This window comes from Ursus maritimus, unplaced genomic scaffold (assembly GCF_017311325.1).
Source record: "Ursus maritimus isolate PB19 unplaced genomic scaffold, ASM1731132v1 scaffold_7, whole genome shotgun sequence".
Lineage (NCBI taxonomy): Eukaryota > Metazoa > Chordata > Mammalia > Carnivora > Ursidae > Ursus > Ursus maritimus.
This window is the reverse complement of record NW_024426885.1, coordinates 23,659,194-23,670,990: the sequence shown is the minus strand read 5'-3', so window position 1 is coordinate 23,670,990 and position 11,797 is coordinate 23,659,194. Positions and strand designations below refer to the sequence as shown.

The window sequence follows — 11,797 nt, the reverse complement described above, 5'->3', positions numbered from 1 at the left end:
TTCCAAATCTATATTCCCAACTTTGATTACTGCCTGGAAATTTGGATCCATCCATCTAAAGGTCTCCTTGACAGTGTGTCACAACATGGAATTTGTGAAAAATCATCTAAACCTTGAAGTGGACCAAATAAAAACAAGCAAAAAGCTTTACTTCTCCTGTTCTTCCCATTTTCCCATCTCAACTTCTTGACCGCAAAAATATATGTTGTCCATGATTTCTTTCTTTTGCTCAAGCAACCTGTATACATTCTATCACCAAATCCTATTGACTTCACCTCTAAAAATATCCTTTCCATCTCTTTCTTTTTAAACTACCATAACCTTTATTCAGGCCCCTTTTCTTACCTGGTCTCTCACAACTGTTACTCTTTCCCCCAGCTCATCTCCTTGTATCCACTTTGAGTCTTGACAATCCATTCACCATAAAGAAATGAAAATCATGTTTTAAAGTTTAAATTTAATCATATCTCTCTCATTTCAGCTGGAAACAAGGTCTTTCATAGTCTGCCCAGCCTTATTTTCTGACTCCATTTCCTTCTAATCTACCTTCCCACTAATCTACAACCACTGACCATCTTTCTGTCCTTCCCACACATCAGCTTCCTTTCACACTAGATCTTCCCTCTGGAATGGCTCTCACCTGGGTCTTTGCATAGTTTGTTCCTTATTCACATTCAGATCTCGGTTTAAATGTCACCTCTTAAAAGAGGACTTTCTTAAATTTTCAATACAAAGTACCTATTGCAGTCACTCTGTCACATCACTCTGTTTTAATTGTCTTCATGACATGTATTTATAACTCATATTTTTTACAATTTATATTTTTTATAAATATTTTTTAAAGATTTTATTTATTTATTTGTCAGAGAGAAAGAGACCACAAAGCAGGGGAGTGGCAGGCAGAGAGAGAAGCAGACTCCCAGCTGAGCAGGGAGCCTGATGTAGGACTTGATCCCAGCACCCTGGGATCATGACCTGAGCTGAAGGCAGACACTTAACTGACTGAGCCACCCAGGTGTCCTACAACTCATATTTTTGAATTCATTTGTCTGAATTTTGTTTGTCTCCTCAAGTTAGAATGTAAGCTCTACTTAAGCTAGGCCCTTCCCTTTCCTGTTTACCGCTAGATCCTTTGAACACAGGCCACTGCCAGACTAGGCATATAGGAGGCATCGATAAATATTTGACAAAGGAAATTTATTTTATTTTTATTTTGTAGTCCTGTCTTGCCACTATTTGGAGGTCCGTTGGAACTTTATATCTGTCTGAGTAGTGGCAATCCTACCAATTTCACTTTCATCTGTGAACCTAATAAATAATTCCCAATTCCTTTGTCTTGGCCATTAAGGAGCTTTTGAACAGAGTGGGGGAAAGAAGGTACATCCCCTGGGGATACCATTCACTATAGTTACTTCAGAGCATTAAAGAAAACTCCTAGCAATCAAAAAAGACTAGCTCTCACAAAAGACAGACCGTCCAGCACCAAATTTCTGATACCTAAGAGATTAACTCTTCTCAGGTCGTATTTTCTGGAGTTTGTTTAGAGAGTTTTGTTTTGTTTTGTTTTTAAAAATTACCTCAGCTCACAATATTCAAGTGTTAGAAATTACTGATCTCATAAAGTCTCCTGCATGGCACAATCCTGAGCTTCCAAGTGGTACGTTGACCATAAATGAAAACCACAGGATCCATTCCTCGCCCTGGCTCTGTAGGGCTGTCCCTTTGCTTGTGCTTCTAAGCATGGATTATAAATGGCTTCCTTGGACTTCAGTTATTGTATGTGCTAGCTTTCCCACCTGGGTTTTGGCATTTTTTAGGTTTTCTTCTTATCTCATTCTTCCATCTAACCCATGCTGCTTCTCCTTCCATATGAAATCAGTTCATACAACAGGGCACTTATCTTCCACTTTTTCTTTCCAACTTGGGCTTGGCTTTTCCTTGGCACCTCCATCTCAGAGCTAGAAGGCTGTAATGGTCCCTCCTTGTCTAATCTGTGGTATTTTGTCTTCACGTTGTACAAAGTAACAATGACTACCTTCTGCCTTGTTCTCAATGGTAGTGGCATGAAGGCTCCTCCTTTCCCCAGGATGCTGGTAGCACCCACTGCTGTTTACTCTGCTAGTGTTAATAATGACCTTCAGTGGTCAGGAAATTCTGAGAAGAAAGGACAGAGGCCTTCAACTCACTTTGGCTTCTTCCTATCAATACAATAATCAGTTTATCCTAACTCACCCAATCAGAAAACTAAACAAATGATTTTTTATCTCCTAGACTTCTCTCTAGTTAACTAGTTAGTGGCCACAGCTTAATCAAAAACAACTACGATTATTTTAGGAACCAAGCAGGTCCATGGCAAGAAAGGTGAAGTCCATTCCCAATCATGCTTTTGTTTTCCCTTTTGAAATAAGAAACTCATTTTCAAGAAAACCAGTTCAGATCTGCCCAACATTCTCTGGGTCAGCTTGATGTTTACGTAACCTTCAGCCTATTAAAAAAAGTCTGAAATGACCAAGTTCTTAAAAGTCAAGACAGTATCATTAACTGTCATCATCACATTGTACATTAGATCCCCAGAATTCATTCTTCTTCCATAACTGAAACTTTGAACCCTTCCATAACTGAAATCATTTCTCCCTCCTGCCCCCACCCTGCCACCCCTGTTTGAGCAAGACCAGCTAGATTGTGGTGCTCTTTTCCCAATGTATACATATATCGAAATATCAAGTTGTACACTGTAAATGCATACAATTTTTACATGTCAAAAATAACTCACTAAAATTGTTTCAGAAAAGTTAAGACAGACACTGATAATTTGTGAACTCATAAAAATTTAATGTCAGACTTGTCTGATTTTCTTTTTTTGTGAATATAGACTTAGGTATACCACAATTTAAAAAAAAATGTTAAGGAAGTATAAGACAGAGAGAAAGAGAAAGACCAGAGAGGGTGAGAGAGACAAAGAAGTAATTATGTAGAGAGTAGGATGACTAGTAATGGGCAGAAAGACTCCGCATCCAGTTCATGGATGCCAGCATAAAGCATGCTTGAAAAAAATGGATGGATTGGAAGAGTGTGGTAAATTGTTCTTTATTTCTTTCATTAATTTATTCATTTAACATTTATATAGTGCCAACTAGGTGCCCATTTTTCTGCTAGGTACTAGGAATGCAAAAATTAATAGTATATTCTTCGACCTCAAAAAAATTCACAGTTCAGTGGAAAAATCAGACATATATTTATTTAAGTAAATAAACACACACACACACACACACACACATATATTTATAATGTCAGGTAAGAGATATTATAATATTATAATAAAGATGTGTGTGTGGTGTTAAGGAGTCATTCAGCGAACCAGACATACATGATCAGTGAACGCCCAAGATTATATTTTTGAATTGGTGGATTTAAAGTCCATTAAGAAGTCATCACTCAGCATTATAAGAGGAGAACCCTACAGAGTTCCTATAGTTGAACTCAGAAGATCCTGAGTTATGGAGTCAGGAAAGAATTAAGAATTAATTTAGCCATGAAGGGTCATAGGGAATGAAGCAAATAAAGCTGCCTTGGGGAAGAAGGAGGGCCAGGTACTTGATAATATCAAGAAAGGGAAAAAGCAAGCACTCAAAATTACCCCAGTCTCCTCCACTAGTAACCTTCCCTTTAAAGAGTTTCAGGTGCTATAACCACAAAGGGCCGGACCTTTTCCAACCATTGGATGAAAGATGGCACAGTTTTGCCCAGTTCATCTTAGACACTCAGCACTCATCTCTAAAAGCTCCAGAAAGTGGCACTGGGGAAGGAAAATGATCCTAACATTCATTCTGAACAAATAGGAAATGGCTTGTTTTTAAAAGTTTGAACTGAAAGACACACACCTCCCCTCCCATAGGGTACACCCTGCACTACTCAATTTATCTGTGTCAGAAACTCCAAGGACTGAATTGATTGTGCTGTAAATTGAACCTCGGGTTGCATTCTGAGTACTTGAAATGTGACACTCCATCCACTAAGCCCTCCTGCTTGGGTTGGGTTTTTTTGTTGTTGTTGTTTGATTCTAATATGTTGAAATATTTCTGCAGCTCTGGTGCTGTCTCTGCCTGGGCCAGGAAATGCAGTTTTGATCAAATCTCATAATAATATGGGGAGATGTTGAAGATGAATGTCTATTGATAATTCAAACTGCCAGAAAGTGAGATACAGAGAATTTAATAACCTGAAAAATGGTTGCAAAGGAGTGTGGTTTGATTTTCAGCTGTCTCTCCCCTGTACTTGTTTCTAACCCAGGGTGAGTTTTGACGAGGGCCACTCCTGGGACAAGTATGGCTTCACTTCGGTTCCTCTCTTTGTTGACGGGGCTCTGGTGGAGGCAGGAGTGGAGACCCAAATCATGACGTGAGTACTTACTTTGCTGTGGCCTGTAGGAGCCTGAGACCTGGGTTCTTTCTCCACTGAGGCCATGGGTTTTTCCGGGGAACCCCAAAGCATTCCAATCTGGTCCCTGGTTTCCTCATCTGTAAAGTGGAAATATGTGTTCTTGTCCCCACCAGTTCAGAAAGCTACTGATAGCATCTGAGAAGCTAGGGTCCTAAGTGACCAGTTGCTTCTAACAGTATTTAAGATACTCTAACAAATTTCCATTTATCCAAAATCCAACAAACAGAAAGCTTCAGTCTTTAGACATGTCTTCTTCCTTTCCACAATGGTCCAGTAAGGGGCGAGGCACAGGGACAAAGACAGCAAATAAAACAGGCAACATACTGAAATAAAAGAATATTTTAAGGGAAACTCCTGGAGTCTATGCCACACACACACACACACACACGCACACACACACACACCACACAGAGTTGTCATTCTACTTCAGATTAATTTGCTGTGAACATTTTTCTCTGTTCCTTTAAACTGAGAATAGATCATCTTAAAGTTGTAAAAATCCCCAAAGTAGTTTCTGAATATTAAAGAAAATTTTAATAAGTTGGTACTATTTTTTAAAAGTCTATCTAATTCTAATTCCTAAAAAGCTGATCACCTATGTGTGTTTGTGTGCTCATGGATTTGTAGGGGGATGTGGGAGGATGGTCACGGTAACCCTCCACCAGCCAATACCACCCTTGCCTCCCACACTTTGAAGTGACTAGAACATTGTACACCTTCATCTTCGCTGAACAGAATGAAGTGGGTCTGCTGCACAAGATTAAGGAAATCTTTTGTGTTGTGGATTTGGCATAGAGGGGCTCACAGAATGTTTCTGTGCTGGCTTGGGGGAAGAGCGTGGTCTTCTTCCCCTAGGGAACACTGCTGTTCTTTGAAAAATTGAGTTCATGAATGTCTTTATAGTTTGAATCAGTCTTTTCCAGGATGAGACTTACAGGCTTTGAAGAGGAGGCAAATACAGGGCAAATGGCTAGTTCTGTGCTTTACCTTTTCCCGAGAGTTTCAGTTAAAAAAATCTGTTACGACTGCAGATGTGCAGTTTTGTCCACATGTCATAATCTGGCCCCCAACTTGACTACTTTGCCATGACCCACCTCTCTACATCCATTCTCACTTCCAAAGTGTTGACTGGCCAGTCCTCTGGACTTTCCGAGTGACACAAAATACTCAGCTGTGATGAAAACTGGTGCACACATTGGGGAAAACAGACAAAACAAATGGAAAAAAGTTTCATCCCAGGTTTAGGCATCCCAGGTGTAGGATTCTGTACAATCCATGGCTTACCTGTCTGGTAGCTAGCCATGCTGGATCTTCATTTCTTCATTTCTAAGATTGAATCGCTCCTTCTGCTTCTTTTTAAAATGTTGAAATCCTAAAAATCTTCTTTTTACCAAATTTAGCAGAAGCCCTGCAAGGATCTCATGTCTACAGGACTTGTCTAGAGAAAAAGTCCAGGATTCCCAGTGTCCTCATTATTAAAAAGAGGTTTATAATAGAAAACCTGAGTGGTTCCAGAAGAATGCCTTTAAAACATTTAGGACAAGTGCAAGAAAGAGTGATTTTAAATTCTCTTCTTTAATTCTCTCTGAATTTCCTAAATTGCCAGGGAAATATTTTCTCCTAACTCTAAGGGTGGTGAACTTGTCTTTTAAAGACTGAACACTCCTTTTTGAGCATCTGCTATGTTTTAGGTGCTGGGTTGGGTCTCAGAGCTCTGTGATTGAAAATGGAAAGATAGGATATCAAGCCCTCGGAAGAGCTGCTCTGATCCTCCCAAGGGGTATATTGCGTTAGTAACTGATGTTTGTAGATGTGAACCTGTGTTATGGCAAGGTTTCTCTGGGCAGTTCTGTTATAAAATGTGAGCAAGGATTTCCCATAGAGTCTGTTGCTCAGGATATAAGGTTACAATTTGAGTTTTGTCCATAATTTCTTCCCATTTTCTTAAAGTACACCCTCTACAGGATTGTCTCACCAACCAAATTTCTAATTAAAGTTCCTAAACAGACTTCTATTGTTAATCACTTTATTACGACTTAGCAATATTATATGCAAGTGTAGCTGCACAAGTATAGACAGTATTTAAGATACAGCGTATTATTATTGATGCTTAGAGTCTAAAGCTTCATCATTTGGTTGATACATAGCAATACTGTGTGTGTAGCCTAAGTTCTGGATATTTAAAGCAAGTATTATAGTATAAATATTATTTCTAAAATACAAAAGATTTGGTAAATACATAGATATACATGGATTGCAAATACGCATATGCAAGTGATGTGTGTATGGATGTCCACACACATCTACATGTGTGTGTGTACAGAGATACATAGGTAACAGAGATGCAGTGAGAGAGAAATCCCAAGGGTTTAGGGTCCTGGCAAGACCTTTATAAAGTTATACTGTAAAAAAAATAATAATAATAATACAAGTTAAAGAAATTGTTGGTACCTATGTGGTAGAGACTGTTCTAGATGGACAAATCAGAAATTCCTGTATTTGTAAAGTTTGTGCATTAAATAAATGTTACATACAGATGACTCTGTCATTTTACCCAGAATACTCTGCCAGGAGATTAAGATGTTTTCTTACAAATTCTGGGAAGTATATGAAATACTGGGAATACCACCATCTTTGTTCATGAGAATCTCTAACATGAGCTAACTTTTGCAAATTATTTCCTATCCTCAGTCACCGGCTATAAAAAGAAAACCTTCCTCTTTTCTAGGACTTCCTCTGATATGGCCATCAAGGAGTTAAAGTACCGAATTCTGAATTCCGTAAGGCAAAGGTACACACGTTCAGGAAGGTTGTATAGTTTGTCTGAATTGATTAAACCAGACGTGGCTGCCCATCACAGTCAAACCTGACATGGTCCTAGAGTCTCGGGCAGTGAAGATATATATGGTCCTAACGTCAGGTGTTCCCAGCTTTTGCACGAAAGACACATGCTGGCCCCTCTTTTTAGCTTTCTCCTCATCCGGTAATGTGATTTATCCTGCATCTTCTTGTATGGGGCCTCTTTGAACTCACTGCCTGCTTCTCTTGGGCATTACTTTGAACAATATCCCATGTACACCAACCTCTGCATGACCAGGCATTCCCTAGCAAGTCTAAGGCTACAGTTTATTTTCTGTGTTCATCTAATCTTAAATGGTAATAATTTTTTTCTCAGCTTCAGATGGAGTTTAGCTGGTCACATGGATATGAGGGAGATTGACCTCAGGGCCAAACCATTTACTGAAAAGACGAGATAGCACTCCTATTTTCCTTTCCTCCACACTAAGACTCCGCAAGAGCAGGCAAAGCTTCTGCCCCCTTCTACCTTCTTTATCAAAATACGTTAAATGCTAGTAAGTAGAAAAGGAACAAGAGTAGAGCATAATTGTCTTACATGGGATTTGGGACAGACAGTTATTTGTCCTTTCATGAAAGTAAGATGAGTTTGGAAACAGTTGTCCAACCAAGTATAAGCAATTCAGGCTGCCTGTTTTTAACTTTTTATTAAATTCAGAGTTTCTCTGAATGATTGTTTTAGTATGAAAACGATCCAGATGTTGTCAGGGTTCTTCAGAAAGCCACAAGTGTGAGCCCTGAAAAGACTGTCAAGAGGCAATTTCTGTCTCTGCCTTAGATTTGAAAACAACTTTAAAACCAGGTGACCCAGTAGAGCTAACCAGTGATTTTCCCTCGTGGGATGACAATGACATGGGTTGAAGTAGGAGTTCAAAAAACTTGATTTATCCCCTAAGCACTGTGAGGGCAAGGGGCCCATTTGGGGATAAGCGTGCTTACTCTTGCCATTTAACCAAAAACTCACTCATCGTATAGGCTGTTTGGCTGCTGTATTTTTCTCCTCATGGTTAACCCTGATTGCAGCTCAGCTGTGGTCAGGGAGGAAGAAAAGCTAGCTCATTCTCACTAAGGTTTTATTGGCTTATCTTGTTACCTTCTTTTGGAGGATTTAAATATTTATCAGTTTAGGATATTTAATTTTATATGTCAGCTTGATATGGCTGCAGGGTACCCAGCTATTTGGTCAAACATTGTTCTGCATGTTTCTGTGAGGGTGTTTTGGGATAATACTAACATTGAAATTGGTAGACCTTGTAAAGCAGAGTTCCCTCCCTAATGTGGGTGGGACTTATCCCATCAGTTAAAAGTATGAATAGAACAAAAAGGTTGACCTTTCCATGAGCAAAAGAGAATTCACCCCTCCTGGCTGCCTTTGAACTGGGATATGGCTTTTTCTGGCATTTAACTCCAACTAAAAAATCCTCTCTTCTTGGATTTGAAGCCTAGAACTACTCTGTCAGCTCTCCTGGGTTTCTTAGCTTGCTGACTTACCCTACAGATCTTGGGACTTGTCATCCTCCATAACTGTGTAAGCCAATTGCTTATAGTAAATTCTTTTTTCTCTCTGTCTATATATATTTATGTACACACACACACACACACACACACACACACACACACACACACAGTTGACCTTTGAACAACACAGGTTTGAACTGCACAGGTCCACTTATACATGGATTTTTTTTTTTCAATAAATACAGTACAGTACTATAAATGTATTTTCTCTTTCTTACGATTTTTTTCTCTAGTTGACTTTATTGTAGGAATACAGTATATAGTACATATAACATACACGATATGTATTAATTGATGTTATGTTAATGGTAAGACTTCTAGTCAACAGTAGACTACTAATAGTTAAGTTTTGGGGGAGTCAAAAGTAATATACAGATTTTTAACTGTGCAGAAGTTTAATGCCCTTAACCCCTGCATTATTCAAGGCTCAACTCTATATACATATCTTATTGGTTCTGTTTCTCTGGAGAGCTCTGAATAATACATAGTTCATTATTAAAAATTGTGTAATAAGCTTCTAATATGTTTCAGACTCTTTTAGAGGGAATTAAAGAGATAAATACAATTCTTTTCACCTTCAAGGAACACTGGCCAGTGTGTTGGGGGAGGGAGATACACCAATCATCAAAGAACCCTAGTTGTGTAACCGGGATATGCGTAAAAGAAAATAAAGACTTCGCGCACACAAAAAAGTGTCAGTTGAATAGGTCTTGAAATTTCAATAGCAGTTTACCAGTGGAAAGCCAGTTAATAGGTAATAGAATATAAGCTCAAAGCAAGCACAAATTTAAACCCTTTTCTTGAGTACTGTGACCTCAGTACTCCTCCTGAAAGGGAAATTGTCACATTGTAGTAAGTCAGTAATTATTTGTTGAAAAAAATTACTGATTTCAAGACAAAGGACACAAACAAAACAAAGAGCCGTGGAAGAGCGCATGGCTGGGTGTCAAGGGATTGATACTGTGAGGGTTCTTAGGTTGTGTTTAGGAATTTGACCTTATCCAAAGTGATGTTCTTGAAATGGAGAATGGTAATGCCACTCTTCTCAAAACCCATGGAAAGCTGTCCATTGCCTTTAGGATAAAGTCCAAACTCATTGAACGGCTTACAAACATCTACACTGACCACATGACCGGGACCTCATTTCTGGCCCCCCGATTCTGACCACGTTTCTCTGATCCATTGGTGCCTTCTTGCCTCAAGGTTTTTGTGTATCTGCCTGGAAGGTGCTTGCACTCCACACTTGAACAACCAAACTTCTAGGCATCTTTCCGGTCACAGCTTAGGGATCAGCTCTTCTAGCACACCTTCTTTAACTCATCAGATCACGTGGGGGATCCCCTTGCCATATGCTGTGTTAACCCTAAGTAGTTTTCCCTTGCAATGTGTTAAACAATAAATATTAATGAAAATGACATTTTTTTTTTGGTAACTTCCTCCTTCACCTTCATCTGCCCTTAAGACAGACAGACATGCCTGTGTATGTGTGTAAACACATAAATGGCTTTTAAGTTCTATGAGGGAGGATCTTTGTGTATCTTGTTCTTTGGGTGCCATATGTTTATCAGTTTTGTGCTTGCACTAAGGATTTAATGGCATTTATGTACTGAATGATTAAATGAATAAGTGGATGAATTAACAAGTGCATTTTAGGGTCCCTCAATAATCTTTCTTTTTAAAGATTTTATTTACTTGCAAAAGAGAGAGAGAAAGAGGAGAGAGAGAGAACGAGTGGGAAGAGGGGCAAAAGGAGAAGCAGACTCCCTGCAGAGCAGGGAGCCCTACTCAGAACTGGATCCCAGGACCCTGGAATCATGACCTGAGCCAAAGGCAGACACTTAACCAACTGAACCACCCAGGTGCCCGTCCCCAATAATCTTACCACCGTTGTGATTGCAGTGACTTCCCCGGACTCTGAAGTGCTTTGATCAGAATCCAGTTGTTGCAAGTTATGGGGACGTAGGGATTGGGTTGAAGTCAGAGCCTTCTGTGTGCAGACACCTTCTGAGGTGTCTATGGAGGATGATGATGCAAGGGGTGGAATGATGCATGGGCACAATGGGGCAGCTAGAGAATGGGGACCCTCCTGGGAGTGATCCCTGACTTCCTCCACCTTTCACAAGAGTCCACCAGCTTCCACTTCTCCTGGAGGCCAGTGCTTGGGCAGCATGGTACCTTCCAACACTAGCTCGATGGGAATTTGTATGAGAGAGACAGTCCCCAGCTTGCAGGCATGAGATTTGCTCACTTTCATTGATCTTTTTTCCACTGTCTTTTCAAATGTTATTATTTCAACATCTCCTTGGCAGGAACCATCTAGTCTAGCCTAATTCATTGTGAAATGTGACCATTCTTATTACTTAAGGCTGAGAACAGGGCCAGATGATTGACAAGCCAGAGGGACTATTGCCATCTCAGGCAGCAGCTCTCTAGCTGAGATCCTGTGCTGCTGGCACACTTGGGCCTCTTCAGTGTATTTGCCCCCAAATTAGCCCTTTAAGGAAAGCTCTTTTTGGTGTGCCTCAGATGTGGAATCAGGTGTAAAAACACTGCTTTCCTGCATCCTCAAAACTACATTTGAAATTCTTTCTTGATATGAGGTATTTGAACCAATTGGCTGTGATTTAGCTGATCTTTTACAGGAGCCAGGGAGAACCTGGCAGCCTCTCTGGGGAAAAAACAATGAAACCAAGAGGCAAGTCCTGCATCCCTGGAAGAAAGTGGACACTTCTTGCCGGGAGTAAGAAGTATCTTCTTACCAACCTGTGTCTGTCCAACACCCTCTTTTGCTCCAGGTATCTGAGCACTTTCCCAAATTCTATTCATAGATTTCCCCCAACAGCCCCACCAGGTACATCAGGTGGTTATCACTGGGCAGATGTGGACATTGAGGCTCAGAGAAATTCAGTGCTTAGCTCACATGTTCAGGAAGAGGTAAACTGAGAGCAAAGAATGTGAATTTTAAACATCAGGCTCAGAGCTG

At 39.9% G+C, this 11,797-nt stretch overlaps 1 protein-coding gene across 1 annotated transcript in view; it reads left to right on the top strand.

Annotated features, from left to right (window-relative positions):
* SORCS3 (sortilin related VPS10 domain containing receptor 3) overlaps window positions 1–11,797 on the top strand; it is a 567,608-nt gene that overhangs the window by 490,086 nt on the left and 65,725 nt on the right. The window contains exon 14 of the mRNA XM_008686652.2: window positions 4,291–4,398. Coding sequence (XP_008684874.2) covers window positions 4,291–4,398 — 108 coding nt within the window. The remainder of the gene's footprint in view (window positions 1–4,290; window positions 4,399–11,797) is intronic.